Source organism: Hyperolius riggenbachi, chromosome 7 (genome assembly GCF_040937935.1).
Source record: "Hyperolius riggenbachi isolate aHypRig1 chromosome 7, aHypRig1.pri, whole genome shotgun sequence".
In the NCBI taxonomy this organism is placed as follows: domain Eukaryota; kingdom Metazoa; phylum Chordata; class Amphibia; order Anura; family Hyperoliidae; genus Hyperolius; species Hyperolius riggenbachi.
In genome coordinates this window covers 65,421,416-65,437,632 of record NC_090652.1, presented here as the reverse complement: position 1 = coordinate 65,437,632, position 16,217 = coordinate 65,421,416, and the positions used below count along the sequence as shown (strand labels likewise).

General features: G+C 47.9%; 1 protein-coding gene across 1 annotated transcript in view; it reads left to right on the top strand.

Moving 5' to 3' along the window:
• The window catches only part of LOC137526030 (uncharacterized), a 113,735-nt gene that overhangs the window by 28,101 nt on the left and 69,417 nt on the right, over nt 1-16,217 (top strand). Inside the window, exons 4-5 of the mRNA XM_068247242.1 lie at nt 5,224-5,310; nt 8,408-8,494. Coding sequence (XP_068103343.1) covers nt 5,224-5,310; nt 8,408-8,494 — 174 coding nt within the window. The remainder of the gene's footprint in view (nt 1-5,223; nt 5,311-8,407; nt 8,495-16,217) is intronic.

The window sequence follows — 16,217 nt, the reverse complement described above, 5'->3', positions numbered from 1 at the left end:
ACCTCTCAAGCGTCCAGTAGTGGGTTAAGCAGCACCAGCACATCACGCACGAGGTCCGAGTCCTCAGCCAGTTACAAGGAGCCAGTGGGCACAAAGCTGACACAACCGGCAGCGACACCACGCACACAACTGCCAGATAACCAGTCCGATGAATTACCTCAGGACACAATGGGGTATTCGCAGGAGCTATTCCCAGCCCAACAAACTTCCACCTTTCAAAGGTCAATGGAGGAACAGCCAGAAATGTTGTGCCTGGATTCACAACCGTTAACTGTGGGAAATGCACCGCGCACTGAAATACAAGGCGAGTCCGAAGAGGACTCGGAAACCCAAATCCCAGAGCAATTTGGGCAGGAGGGGTTGCAATTGCAGGAGGTCGGCCGACAAGATCTGGAAGACGACGTTGGAGTGTGCTGCGCAGAGGTTGTTGTGGGGAGCTCTACTCCACGGCGGTGGCCCACAATGACATATGACGAGTTTGAGGAGATGGAAGAGGAGGGTATGGACAATGTGGACAGAGACCCAGATTTTGTTTGTGAACGAGAACATCGCCGTCGTAGCAGCAGCACAGATGAGTCTGTTGAAGAACACACTGCTGCACAAGTTCGCCTTGTGCCACAAGGTAGGCGGCGCGCAATTTCAGGCACCACAAGCGTGGAAGTTCAAGTGAGAGGCAAAAGAGGAGCAAACAGAAATCGCCAGCAAGGAGGCAGGTGCTCCAAAGTCTGGGCTTTCTTTGAAGACTGCACTGAGGATGTTACCATGGCGATTTGCAAGGTGTGCAAGACCCGCCTGAGCAGGGGGAAAAATATTAACAACCTCTCCACCACCAGCATGAGCCGTCACATGCTATCCAAACATCCCACTCTTTGGGCAAACGCGTCAGGACAGGGTACCAGAAACAACACTGCCTCCCTTGGGTTCACCAGACCCGCCTCAGCAGCAGCAGTAGCCCAGCCATTGCGTGGTTCACAACATTCACAAACATCAGACGACGCTGACACTGTCACTTTCCGGAGTAGTGCTCTTGAGGTCTCCCAGTGTTCATCAAACACAACAACCAACAGCCCTTCCGTGTGCAGCGCTACGGTTCAGTTGTCTGTGTCGGAGATGTTTGAGCGCAAGAGGAAATTGCCAGCAAATGACCCCCGGGCCGTGGCAGTAACAGCCAGCATAGCCAAGCTTCTGGCCTGCGAAATGCTGCCATATCGATTGGTGGAGACAAACAGCTTCAAGGGCATGATGTCAGTGGCCATCCCACGTTACGTGGTTCCCAGCCGCTACCACTTTGCACGCTCTGCAGTGCCTGAGTTGCATGAGCACGTGGTCAGCAAAATAACCCGAAGCTTGAAGAATGCCGTTGCCTGCAAGGTTCACCTCACCACTGACACCTGGACGAGTGCGTTCGGCCAGGGTCGATACATCTCCCTTACCGCGCACTGGGTGAACCTTGTGGAGCCTGGCAGCGATTCCTCACCTGCTACGGCACGGGTGTTGCACACGCCACAAACAGCTGCACCGCCGTCCCTCCCACTGGATAACAACAGCAGCACCTACCTCTCTGACTCCTTCTCCTCCAACGCATCTCAAAGCTGTACCTCATCCGGAAACGCTAACCCAGCAGCAGTAGGATCGTGGAAGCAGTGCAGCACAGCTGTTGGCATGCGTCAGCAAGCGTTGCTGAAGCTAATCTGCCTTGGGGATAAGCAGCACACAGGGGAGGAAATTTGGAGGGGAATAAAGGAACAGACGGATTTGTGGCTGGCACCGCTGGACCTGAAACCGGGCATGGTTGTGTGTGATAATGGGAGTAATCTCATTCGCGCTTTAAGGTTGGCTAAGCTGACACACATCCCTTGCCTGGCGCACGTGATGAACCTAGTAGTTCAGCGGTTCCTGAGGACTTACCCAGGCGTGCCCGATCTGCTGTTGAAGGTGCGTCGAGTGTCCAAACATTGTAGAAATTCCAGTACTGCTTCGGGGGCACTCGCCAAGATGCAGGAGCGCTTCAATCTCCCCCACCATCGCTTGCTGTGTGATGTCCCTACGCGCTGGAATTCTACGCTGCACATGCTAGCCCGCTTTTGCGAGCAGAAGAGTGCAGTGGTCCAGTACATGACGGCGCAGTACCGAGGCGCATCCGGCCAGCTGCCAAGCTTCTGTGGATCCGATTGGGCCAACATGTTGGACCTCTGCCAAGTCCTCCAAAATTTTGAGCAATCCACGTTGCTTGTGAGCAGTGACAACTCTTCAGTCAGCATTACCATACCACTGCTGTGTTTACTGAAGAGGTCGATGTTAAAAATCAAGGAAACAGCTGTCATGATGCAACTGGGGGAATCTGAAGGAGAAAACGATCAGCGTGATGGTACCAACATCAGGCCATCCGCCTCAGGGAACGCTGGCCCCAGCAGCTATGACGAAGAAGAGGAGGAGGAACAGCTGGAGTTGGAGCAGGAATTTCATGCCACCACTGACGAGGGCCAGAGCGGTGCACGTTGGACTTCCACAATTCAACGCGAATGGTCAGCAGAAGCAGACCAGGAGGAAGGTGACGACTATGATGCATCACAACAACTATCACAACGCTCACAAGAGGATGATGAGGATTCTGGTGGGACTCTGGCACACATGGCTCAATTCATGCTAGACTGCATTGAACGTGACCCACGCATTGTGCGCATTCTGGACAACACCAATTACTGGGTTTATACCCTTCTGGATCCACGGTACAAACACAATGTTCCAAAACTGCTTGAAGAAAGAGTCAGACAGGTCAAAATGGAAGAATACCAGCAGGCCCTTGTGGAGACTTTAGAGAGGAGATTGACATCCTCCCCCTCCTCTAGCCAGTTGTACGCAGACAGACTGACTTCCGCAAACCCAGGACGACCAGGAGGGCAGCAAACAACGCAAGCCGCAGCTAGTACCCAAAAGGGAATGGTATCGGCAGTGTCCTTGGAGTGGGAAAATTTTCTGACACCCATGCAGCCGCAGCCCACTGAACAGCAAGCGTGCAGATCCACCTCCAACACCGATCGCCTGGAGAAGATGGTCAAGGACTACATGTCAGATGGCGTAGCTGTGTCGAACCATCCATCTGCACCCTTCAACTATTGGGTATCGAAGCTAGACACCTGGCACGAACTGGCAATGTACGCAATAGAGGTGCTGGCTTGCCCGGCAGCCAGCGTTATGTCGGAACGCTGTTTCAGTGCTGCCGGAGGCATCGTCACAGATCGGCGTATCCGCCTCTCTACAGAAAATGCAGACCGTCTGACTCAAATTAAAATGAATCAATCCTGGATTGGAAATGACTACGCAACACTCCAGGACCCCAACCAAGTAACATGACCAATGAACATCTGGGATGGTGTTGCGTTTCCGGGCCCTGTTTATTGAACCTCTCATCTGTATTACATTTATGACTGCATGGCGGCAAAAAGCATTGCTGCTATATCCGCACGCTTTTTGTCCACATGCAAGGCCTGGGTTGTTGTGTCTCACAAAGCGTGGCCTTCTCCTCCTGCGCCTGCTCCTGTTCCATCACGTCTACTGCTGCTGGGTTAGCGTTGCCGCGTGGTCCCTGTTTATTGAACCACTTATCTTTATTACATTTATGACTGCATGGCGGTACAAAGCATGCTATCCGCACGCTTCTTGCCCTCATGCAAGGCCTGGGTTGTTGTGTCTCACAAAGCGTGGCCTTCTCCTCCTGCGCCTGCTCCTGTTCCATCACGTCTGCTGCTGCTGGGTTAGCGTTGCCGCGTGGTCCCTGTTTATTGAACCACTTATCTTTATTACATTTATGACTGCATGGCGGTACAAAGCATGCTATCCGCACGCTTCTTGCCCTCATGCAAGGCCTGGGTTGTTGTGTCTCACAAAGCGTGGCCTTCTCCTCCTGCGCCTCCTCCTGTTCCATCACGTCTGCTGCTGCTGGGTTAGCGTTGCCGCGTGGTCCCTGTTTATTGAACCACTTATCTTTATTACATTTATGACTGCATGGCGGTACAAAGCCTGCTATCCGCACGCTTCTTGCCCTCATGCAAGGCCGGGGTTGTTGTGTCTCACAAAGCGTGGCCTTCTTCTCCTCCTGCGCCACCCTCCTCCTGTTCCATCACGTGTGCTGCTGCTGGGTTAGCGTTGCCGCGTGGTCCCTGTTTATTGAACCACTTATCTTTATTACATTTATGACTGCATGGCGGTACAAAGCATGCTATCCGCACGCTTCTTGCCCTCATGCAAGGCCTGGGTTGTTGTGTCTCACAAAGCGTGGCCTTCTCCTCCTGCGCCTCCTCCTGTTCCATCACGTCTGCTGCTGCTGGGTTAGCGTTGCCGCGTGGTCCCTGTTTATTGAACCACTTATCTTTATTACATTTATGACTGCATGGCGGTACAAAGCCTGCTATCCGCACGCTTCTTGCCCTCATGCAAGGCCGGGGTTGTTGTGTCTCACAAAGCGTGGCCTTCTTCTCCTCCTGCGCCACCCTCCTCCTGTTCCATCACGTGTGCTGCTGCTGGGTTAGCGTTACCGGTCCCTTTTCCTGGAACCTCTTATATGTATTACATTTATGACTGCATGCCGACAAAAAACATGTTACCTGTGCAAAGAAAACAGACATTTCCCGCATTTAAAAGACAGTTTTCCCTTTGAAACTTTAAAATCGATTTTCTCAAAAACTATAAGCTCTTTTTGCTAATTTTTTTTTTCCTCTTGTACCCACTCCCAAGGTGCACATACCCTGTAAATTTGGGGTATGTGGCATGTAAGGAGGCTTTACAAACCACAAAAGTTCGGGTCCCCATTGACTTCCATTATGTTCGGAGTTCGGGTCGAACACCCGAACATCGCGGCCATGTTCGGCCTGTTCGGCCCGAACCCGAACATCTAGATGTTCGCCCAACACTAGTTCTTACTACGGAGTCACCGCAGAAAACGATTTTGTGAGCGTTTTGCGGTTTTCCTATACCTTCCATTGTAGCAAAAACGCCCCAAAAAAGGTACAGGCACCGCTTTGCGGACCGCAAAGCAGATGCAACGTGCTGATATGAACCTTCTCATAGAGATTCATTGCGCAAGCATTTTGTGGGCGATTTTGAAAACCGTCTGCACTTGAAAAACCGCCTGCGCCTTAATGTGAACAAGTCCTTATAGTGCATCTACTCTAGGATGAGTGTATTTATGTGTATGTGTGAAGTAAAGTCCCTTTTCTCTTATAGATATGAATGCTTTGCTTAAGGATCTAGAGCAAAAAAGAGCTAAAGAGAGAGAAATAAAGCAGGATAGAAAGAATAAACCAGAAGAAGGTAAGTGGTTTGAATTACCTTAAGGAAGAATTGCAATAACTCATAACTCTTTTTCAGGCTATTCACTCTTACATTTCCAGTATTAGCCTGGTTACAGCATAAGTTGGCCACTTCAGGATCTGGACGGCCAATGTGAGAAGTGGTTGGCTGATGTAAGAGGAGGAAAAGGGGGCGGGTGAAAGGCAGGGGAGAGCCAGAAAAATGGCCTAATGGGCAAGGAAGGGGCAGGAGTGCCTCTCCTGCTGAAGATTGACAACAAGATCCCTACAATCCCTACAATCCAGTGGGTGTTGCAGGGTACAGGGGACATGGAGAGCTGCGTGGAAGGGACACAGAAGTATGTCCTTTAGATGGGAACATGCCTCGGTGTCCCATTTGTGCCGATTGTATCCGCCTTGGGTACACTTAAAACTTTTGAGGAAAATACTCACAAAGGTAGGTTATCTCCAAGGTAACCACTGTGAAAGCATCTATGCAGATTAGGCTTGACCACACTCAGGTTAAGAAGTCGCTCTCTGTAGTGTAGAAAAAGAAGATAACACCCCTAACAATAGGAACTGACTAACCAGCGAGCTCATGGTGAAGCAGAACTGATTGGAGTGTGTGAAGGGCTACAATGGCCCAAAAAGCCCCCTTACTAAAATGCTATGGAAAACAACTGTTGGCTTTGAGGACCACAGTGTTAACCCCCCTAAAGACCAGGCCCTTTTTCTTGGAATTTGCCAATGCAGTTTTATGGCCAAGCTGCTGCGCCGCACAACTCAGCACACAAGTAATCACACCCCCCCTCCCCCCTATTCTCTCCACCAACAGAGCTCTCTGTTAGTGGTGTCTGAATGCTCTCCACCCTGTTTATTATTTTTAAAATAAATATTTATTATTTTTATTTTAAAATATTTTTCTTTATTTTTTTCCCCCGCTCCCTCCCTCCTTCCCCCCGCCAGCCAATCAGCTTGAGTGGCTGTCATAGGCCTATGACAGCAGATCACTTCCGCAGTAATGGAGGGGACAGCCGTGTCACACGGCTGTCCCCAGTACAGCACTGCTGCAGATCGCAGCGCTGCACAATGTTTATAGATGGCGGTTTCGCCATCAAACAGTCTACGAGTGGTGATCACCGTTGGGAGACTGAAGGCGGAGCAGAGCTCCACCTTCCAAGCAGGAGATGTGCGCACAGCCTGTGCATGATCTTCTGCTAGCCCCATAGACGGCCGTTCACACCAATCGGCGTGGAGCGTTCCTGGGGCTGCCGCACTGCTCACGCCAATTGGCGTGGAGCAGTCGGCAAGTAGCTAAAACAGAAAGTATTTGCAATAATTCAGGTTGGAGTGAGCTTGAGAAGTCTCCCACTGCATCACTGCTGAAATATGAAAATCAACCATTGTTGCCCTTAGAAGCTAAGCACACCTCCAGATCCGCTGAGGTGTCAGCTTGTTAATTGTACAGAGCCAAAATAATCCAACATGATGTATACAAACTGTTTCAGACTGATTGATGCTCATCAGTGCATGGCATGGATTAAACCCCTTGACGTTCCAATTCTGACAGCAAGGGGGCGGCGCTGCACTTTTGAAAGAAAATGTTTTTAAATCATGTAGCGAACTACATGATAGCCGCTGACAAGCAGCATCCCCCTACCTACTTCGATCGCTGCCAGTGATCTTTGCAAGCAGGAAATTCAGTTCAGAGCGGGATTTCCTGAAGGGCTTCCCCTGTCGCCATGGCGACAGGGCGGGATGACGTCACCGTCGTCATGGACATCGGGACGTCAGAGGGAATCCCGATCCACCCCTCAGCGCTGCCTGGCACTGATTGGCCAGGCTGCGCAAGGGGTCTGGAGGGGGGGAGGCGCGGCGCGGTGGGTTGCGGTGAATCGGCGGCGATCGAGAAATGAACGCAGCTAGCAAAGTGCTAGCTGCGTACAATAAAAATGTTTTTTGAAAATCCGCCCAGCGGGGCCTGAGAAATCCTCCTACGCAGGTTACCCCGAGCTGAGCTCGGGATAACCGGCAAGGAGGTTAATGTGGCTCTATGGAGTAGGACTTGAAACACCCAGGGGTACAGACTAACCAGCAAGCTCATGGTGAACCAGAACTTGTTTTAATGTGTAAGGCTGTACAATGGCCCAAAAAGGCACCGTTACCCCTAACAATGTAAGAGAGGCACCAGCGTAGAGTAAAATGAGTTTAAACCAGGTTAAGATGAGAGACAGTGGTGGACTTATATTCAGGAAGTCGGACTTGATTAGTCTAATTGCCCCATAAAATGACTATAAAATAAAATAGTTTGGGAGAAAAATATTACCCAAAGAAAGCCTAGATTGTACTGAGAAAAACAATACGTATTTCACTAAGATCATACGTAATTAAGATGTTACTGCTGTATCAAAATGACATAGCTAAAGTGTCAAAAATGTCAGGAACCTTAAAGGAGTTATCCGACGACATGTAAGAAAATAAGTGCTACTTACCCGGGGCTTCCTCCAGCCCGAAGCTCCCAGCATGTCCCTCGCCGCAGCTCTGCCCACAGCCGTTCGCCGGAGCTACAACCTGGTCCCCGGCGATGATGTCAGGCCGACCTCTAGGCGCAGAACTACTGCGAGGGACATGCTGGGAGCTTGGGGCTGGAGGAAGATCCGGGTAAGTAGCTCTTTATTTTCTTACATTTCGCCTGATACCTCCATTAAGGGGTAAAAACCGTGTAATGCAAACCAGTTTATACACCTACTGTATGACCGTGGAAGTAATGGGAACACCAGAATTTGTCATTAGGAAAGGTGTCACAATAGTTGTGGCAATATTGTGTATAATGACATATGACTACGTTATCTTGTACAGTAAGGCCTAGTTCACACTAAAAAACGCAATCGCAGGCGCTAAGTGTTTAGTTATTAGAACTTTGCAAAACACAATTTTCCTTAAAAAAAAAAAATGACTCTAAAAATGGTACAGGCAGCACGATTTTCTTGAAATCAAAATGCTGCAGTTAGAATACCCTCATAGGGTGACACTGTTGTAGCGCTTTGCCGATCGCTGGCAATTGGCAAACTGAGCACAGTCACTCACAGTGTGAACCAGACTGTCTTTTTCCTTTTCAGATATGCATACTCTCATTAAGGATTTTACAGAATCAATGAAAATTGAACATGGTGGAATCCAGCAGGATCAGAAGATTAAATCGGAAGGTAGGCTCAGCTGTATTCCAGAATGGTAATAATACTGTTTAAATAAAAACACACTGAAATATGAACACAAATCAACACAGATTATAGAATGCCTAAAGTTTATACAGCAGCAAAAAGATATTATACAGTGTTTTGTCACTATCTTAAAAAAAAAAAATGAAAATTTGTCTTCATTAACCTCTTCCCGACCGCGTCACGCCCCAGGACCGCCTGACTCAGATTGGCGTAAAGACCTGGGGCCAGCTAATGCAGGAGATCGCGCACAGGCTGCGCTCGCATCTCCTGCTTGGGGGGACGGAGCTCTGCCCCGCCTTCAGTCTCCGAGCGGCTATTGCCACTCGGGAGACTGTTAGACGGCGTGATTGTCATCTATTTCCATGTACAGCGATGCGATTGGCAGCAGCGCTGTACTGGGGACACAAGAGAGCGATCGGCTCTCATAGGCAGAAGCCTCTGACAGCCGATCGCCGTAATTGGCTGGCTGTGGGGAGGGAGGGAGGGAAGGTATTTAAAGAAACAGTTTTTCTTTTTAAAAAACACCAACAATAATATTTATTAAAAAAAAAAATAAATAAACATGGGGGGAGCAATCAGACCCCACCAACAGAGAGCTCTGTTGGTGGGTAGAAAAGGGGGGGGGATCATTGTGTGCTGTGTTGTGCGGCCCTGCAGCTTGGCCTTAAAGCTGCAGTGGCCAATTTTACTAAAAATGGCCTGGTCACTGGGGGGTTTAGCCCTGCAGTCCCCAAGAGGTTAAATTATTTTCCACAGTAGGGAAATATCAACTGCATAATTTACTTCAATGCAAGTTTTCTACATGATTTGTAAATGTCATGTTTTATTTTCTTTCATTGTGAAATTTAAAGGGAATCTGAAGTAAAATAAATGTATGATATAATGATTTGTATGTGTAGTACAGCTAAGAAATACAAGATTAGGAGCAGAGACATAAGTCTAATATTGTTTCCAGTACAGGAAGCTTAAGAGCTCAGTCTTCTGAAGCTTATTATCTCAACTCTCTGTCACTGTATTTTTTTATTCTGCAGAGGAAAGTTCAAAAATGTAACTAGCCTGAATGCTGAGTGTAATGTGTAAACGGCAAATATTAGAGAATGATGCAACATTATATAAAAAAAAAACTAGCTGAAAATAAAAATATGAAAATATTTTCTTTGCTACTAATGTTCTAATAATTATCTGTACTACACAACCAATTCATTATATCATACTTTTTTTTCACTTCAGTGTCACTTTAAATTTTGAGGGAAAAAAAATATAAATAAAAATTACAGGTAGCTATTAGCATGTAGAAAACTACACAGCCTTATTGAAAATGCCACAACAATGGCCTCAATTCACTAAGCATTTCCACATACAAATCCTAAAATAAATGTGCACTGTTTACTTCCTGATGAATGGAAGCAGACATATTGTTAGCAGCTAGTGTTGGGCGAACAGTGTTCACCACTGTTCGGGTTCTGCAGAACATCACCCTGTTCGGGTGATGTTCGAGTTCGGCCGAACACCTGATGGTGTTCGGCCTTTTAAGTTCGGGTTCGCCCTGAACTACTAATTGGCCGCCGAACAGGGCCCTGTTCGGCCGAATACTGCCCCCCTATGGGGTCGCAGGCATAAGGGGGGAGCATGCCCCGATCGCGGGGGGGGGGGGGGGTCGGAAATTCCCCCCACCCCCTCCGCTAGCGCTCCCCCCTCTGCCCGCTTCCCCATACAAAAGTTTCAGGAATTACCGGTCCGGTGGTAGTGGGTGGCTGGCAGTGGGCGGCACTGTGAAGTGAGTGACTGAGGAGGAGGAGTCCGGAGAGTGACGCGTTGAGGGAGGCCGGGCAGCGGGCGGTTCAGCAGTAGTACCGTACTACTGCTGAACCGCCCGCTGCCCGGCCTCCCTCAACGCGTCACTCTCCGGACTCCTCCTCCTCAGTCACTCACTTCACAGTGCCGCCCACTGCCAGCCACCCACTACCACCGGACCGGTACTTCCTGAAACTTTTGTATGGGGAAGCGGGCAGAGGGGGGAGCGCTAGCTGAGGGGGTGGGGGGAATTTCCGACCCCCCCCCCCCGCGATCGGGGCATGCTCCTCCCTTATGCCTGCGACCCCATAGGGCCCCCAAAAGCGGGATGTTCGGGGAGTTCGGGGTTCGGCCCGAACATGCCGAACATTGCGGCCATGTTCGGCGAACTTTCCCGAACCCGAACATCCAGGTGTTCGCCCAACACTATTAGCAGCCTGTCCTATCAAATGACCTTATCTGCCATCTCTGCAATCATGCAGTCATGTGACACAGAGGAGAGATCAAATTACAACTTGTAATTAGACACAAATAAGGGGAAATTAAACAGGCTAAACTCTCTAAATACATACAGGGTAAATTTCTCTACTGTGCAAGAGTGCAGGACAGTCCAAGTCCACTTTAAAGAGTTCCTCATGATCCTGGATCCCTCTGTGTGGGCAGATAGGGGTAAACTTAGGGGTAAACTTAAACTTAAAGCGGAATATAACTCTGCATTTCAACTTTGCTCTAAAACATTATTTACAGCATATTATATGCAACCAGCATTTTTTTTTACTAGACCAGCATTGGTAGGGTTACACACAGAGCTTTAAAGTTCCGTGGAGAGAAATGCAGACGCATCCGAAGTTTAGATAGATACATTTAAGTAAACACAATGCAACAAGTGAGGAATGTGACTCACTCTCTCTCTGTGTACGGGAGCTCCTGCACACTCAGAGTGTGTGTGTCACATTCCACACTTGTTACATTGTGTTTACTTAAATGTATCTATCTAAACTTCAGATGCGTCTGTATTTCTCTCCACAGAACGTTAAAGCTCTGTGTGTAACCCTTCCAATGCTGGTCTAGTAAAAAAAAAATGTTGGTTGCATATAATATGCTGTAAATAATGTTTTAGAGCAAAGTTGAAATGCAGGGTTACCGTATTTTTTGGACTATAAGACGCACTTTTTCTCCCCCAAAGGTGGGGGGAAAAAGTCAATGCGTCTTATAGTCTGAATGTACAGACCAGTGACTGTTTGTCCTCGTCCCTCTGTGCCTGGCGTCCCTGTCCCTCTTTTGTGTGTGCAGAGTCCTTTCCATGTGTGCAGAGTCCCGTGTTCCTGTGTGTGCTGTCTGTGTCCTTGCACTTGATGTCCCCATGTGCATTGTCCAATGTCGCTGTGTCAGCATCCGATGTCCCTGTGTGTGGTGTCCCGTGTATCTTGTATACCTTAACTTCTTCCCTGGCTCCTCAGGAAGCAGCCAGCAGCTTTGATGATGAGCCATAGCCATCAACCAATCAGGCGGGGGGTGCTGCCCCAGACTGCCAATTGCAGTGCTTACTTCTCCTGCATCCTTCTTCTTACAGGGCGCGATAGTCCCGCGGGCGGGACGATGCTCAACACTAGGGCCAATCACTGCACATCAGGGGTGGAGCTTCAGTGCGACAGTGACTGCCATTACATCATTGGGGCCAATCACTGCGCAAGGTGGGCGGAGCTTCAGCGCAACAGTGATGGCCTTACATCATTGCGGCCAATCACTGCACAAGGTGGGTGGAGCCTCAGTGGCCTGTACTCACCACACCACGGGGATTTAGCGTGCATTCCACCGCTGTACTAGACTGCTTATCTAGCACTGCCACGCTGTGCTTCCAGGTTGAATGTGGTGGATAGCAGCAGATGGTGAATTGTTCTGCAGGAACTACAAGTTGGTGAGAGCATTCTTTTGAAGCCTGAGTGCTGTAAGTGGTGGTCTGGGGCAGCACCCCCCTCCCTGATTTGTCTATGGCTACTTCCTCATCAGCCTGAGGAGTCGGGGAGAAGGTATGGTATGCAGGACACAGGGACACTGTAGACACGGGACACTGCACACAGGGACACATCTGACACAGGATACCACCCACAGGCATGTGACACAGAGTGACATGGAACCCATGGATGGGACACTGCAAACATGGATAGGACACATGGGGACACAAGGGGACACTGTACATGTGGATGTAACATGCCACAGCGCACAGGGACATGAGGACACCCTCACAGGGATGGGACACAGAGGGACACTGCATACATGGATGGCGCACCGCACATCTAGGTGCGACTCCGCAGGGGATACCACCACACACAGGGATGGAACACAGGGGAACACTGCACACAGGGATGGGACACAGGGGGACACAGAAAGACACAAGCGGCTCAAGGGAAACATAATTGGGTGGGGGGGGAGAGGTCAATAAGATGCCCCTGCACCATAGATGCACCAGGTTTAGTATATTTATTTTTTTCCCTGGTTTTTGTCCTCTAAACTTGGGTGCGTCTTATAGTCCGGAGCGTCTTATAGTCCGAAAAATACGGGGTATATTCCGCTTTAAGGACATAGTTGGGGGATATAGTCTTCTTTCATGCAATGCCCTCAAAGCCCAGTGCTCTCTCCACAATTCCATGTTCTCTCGGTACCTCCAGCTGCGTCACACGTATATGATACCCAGTTCCTCTCTGAACCAATATTGCTCCAATCTACTCATGTCAAACAGTTGATGATGCATTTAGAGCTCACGGGAATCCCATCACAATTATATGGCACTCTGATATCGCACATGACGGTTGAATTTCAAAAAACCCTTAAAGCAGGGCAACGAGACTCCCTAAGCCTCTCTTTGAAGGATTGGGAGGCATAGTCTTGGACTTTCTTAGGATTTCGATTGCAGCCCGACATAAACTCAGTGCACTGAAATATCCTTATAGAGTTTATTTCACCCCCCTACAAATTATCCATGATGGAACTGGGTGCATCTGATGCGTGCTGGAGGTGTGGTGTGGGCAACACCGGCTTTTTTCATATATTCTGGGACTGCCAGGACTCAGAGCTCCTCTTCTTCTGGTCATAGGTTCACAACCTCCTAGCAGATGTTGTCGGTGCACAAATACCTTATACAGCTGAGACTCTGCTTCTTAATCACTTCGGTGATACCACGCTCAGTGAAAGGAACTATTGCTGTTGTTTTATGCCAGGAGGACTATAGCTTTGGCTTGGAAGAAACCGGTAGCCCCGACCATTAATGATCTCAAATCCTCTGCTAATACAGACCTGCCTATCTATAAAAACATTTACAGTGCTGCCCATAATTATTCATACTCCTGGCTGATTTTAACAAATTGACATAGGTGTCTCCCAAAAGATAACAAGACGATGTACAAGATGCATTATTGAGGGGGAAAAAAAACATTTCTGAGCTTCTATTTGCATTTGAGCAAAAAGTGTCCAGTCCAAAATTATTCATACCCTTCACAAACTGTTACAGTCTGTGGGAAAATCCAAAGTTTTACACCATTCCAAATAGTCCAAGCTGTTCTAAAGCATCCTAATTACCCTGAATAATTGGAAACAGCTGATTTAATAAACTCAACAGGTGAAAAACAGCAGCTCTCTGTTGGTTTGTGGACAGTCATGGCTAAGACAAAGGGGCTCAGTGAGGAGGGCCTGCGGCTGCTCATTGTGACTGCTCACGGGTCAGGAAATGGCTACAAGGCTATTTCTAAATGTTTTCAAGTTCCAGTGGCTACAGTGCAAAGTATTATTTAAAAAATACAAGATGTTCTGCACTGTGGAAAATCAGAGGACGTGGTTGGAAGCCAAAAACGACACCTGTGCTGGCCGGGAGGATAGTGAGAGAGGTGAAAATAAATCCAAGGATAACCAGCAAGGCCATCCTGATAAATCTGGGCTCTGCTGGTAAAAATATCTGAAGGCAGACAATCCAACGGACAGTGCACCCTGATGGGTTCCGCAGATGCAGACCAAGGAGGACACCACTTCTCCAGATAAGCTACACAAAAGCTGGCTTGGCCTTTGCAAATGCTCATCTGGACAAAGAATAAGACTTCTAGTCTTCTGTGTTATGGTCAGATGAAACAAAAATTGAATCGTTTGGTCACAATGATGAATTTGGTGTACAAAAAGAGAAGCTTTCAACACCATCTCCAACATCATGGTCGTGGGAACCTAATGCTTTGGGGGTTGACCAGGGAACCTAATCACAGCAAACGGCATCATGAAAAAAGAGCAATACATGAGGATTCTCAACATCAGGCAGTCTGCAGAGAAACTTGACCTTGGGCACCAGTGGACATTTCAGCGTGACAATGACCCAAAACACACAACAAAAGTGGTGAAGAAATGGTTAGCAGACAACAACATTAACATTTTGGAGTGGCCCTGCCAGCGTCCTGACTTGAATCCAATTGAGAATCTGTGGAGGGAGCTAAAGATCAGGGTGATGGCAAGAAGACCCTCCAACCTGAAAGATTTGGAGCTCATTACTAAAGATGAATGTGCAAAAAAACCTGTGGAGACATGCAAAACACTGGCCTGCAATTATAAGAAGTGTGTGATTGGTATAATAGCCAATAACGGCTTTTCTATTAATTATTGAGAAGGGTATGGATCATTTTGGAATGGACATGTTTTGCTCAAATGTAAATAAAAGATGATCAATGCTGTTTTTTTTCAATAATGCCTCTTGTACATTGTCCTATTATCTTTTGGGAGACACCTATGTAATTTCCCATCAAAAAATGACTTGCTGGTTGAATAAAAGTAACTTTAAGTCAAAATGTGCCAGGGGTATGAATAATTATGGGCAGCACTGTATGAAGGGTGAGGATCTTTTAAAGGACCACTATCGCTCAAAAATGTAGGCAGTTAAAATCTGACAGAACCAACAGGTTTTAGGCCAATCCATTTCTTCATGGGGGATTCTCAAGGATTTCTTGGTTTTCAACAGCATTTCCTGAACAGCAGTTGCAGAGTCTAACTGACAAAATAGTGTGCAAGTGAGTAGGGAGGCTGGCTGATATATTACAATTTTGGCAGTTAAACTGCTGTCCATGAAATGCTGTTGAAAACAAAGAAAACCCTGAGAATACCCCATGAGGAGATGGCCTGGCCCAAACCTGTCGGTTCTGTCAGATTTTAACTGCCAACTTTTTTTCGCAATAGTGGTCCTTTAAAGTGACTGGGAACTGGTTTATAAAAGATAATATTAATAGATGACCTGTCAGCTTTTTCTTTTTTTCTTCTGATGTGCCTACTTACCCCTTTTCTTGCTGTCTATTAGAGCATAAATCTTAATTTAATCTCCTGAACGTTTCGGTCCAATAAGTGATGTTTTCAGAGGAGGCAGAGCTTCTTTCCCTTGCTCTGTCACTCCTCCGACGTGTGTTGTTCTCCACCCCGTTCCCCGCCCTCCTGTCCGCGTTCGCATGAATGCGCAGCTCTGTGGTCTCCCTCACAGAGCGTGCACGTATTCACGTTATCTCTTCCTGGTTGCAAGGTGCACTTCACACGGCTGTTCCGTTCCCAACACACACTGCTGTGACGTGCACGCTCGCGCTCTCCAGAGCCAATACTCGCACTAATACAAGCACTAGGAGGCAGGAGAAGGCTGCTGACTCGGACGATAAAGGAAAGGTCAGCAGCCATCTTGGATAACGGGGGAAAGGAATATGGGGCTGATAACCGGACACACGGTAATCCACTATGATTTTAATTAGCAACAAAATAATGGTTTTATTTAAAAAAAAAAAAAAAAAAAACGGGTTCCCATTGGCTTGAAGAAGTTCTATAAAATCTGGAAGAAGAAGCTAAGGATATTCCACATAAACATATGATATACGTTTCTGTATTCTGTGAGTTTTTTATTTTACAT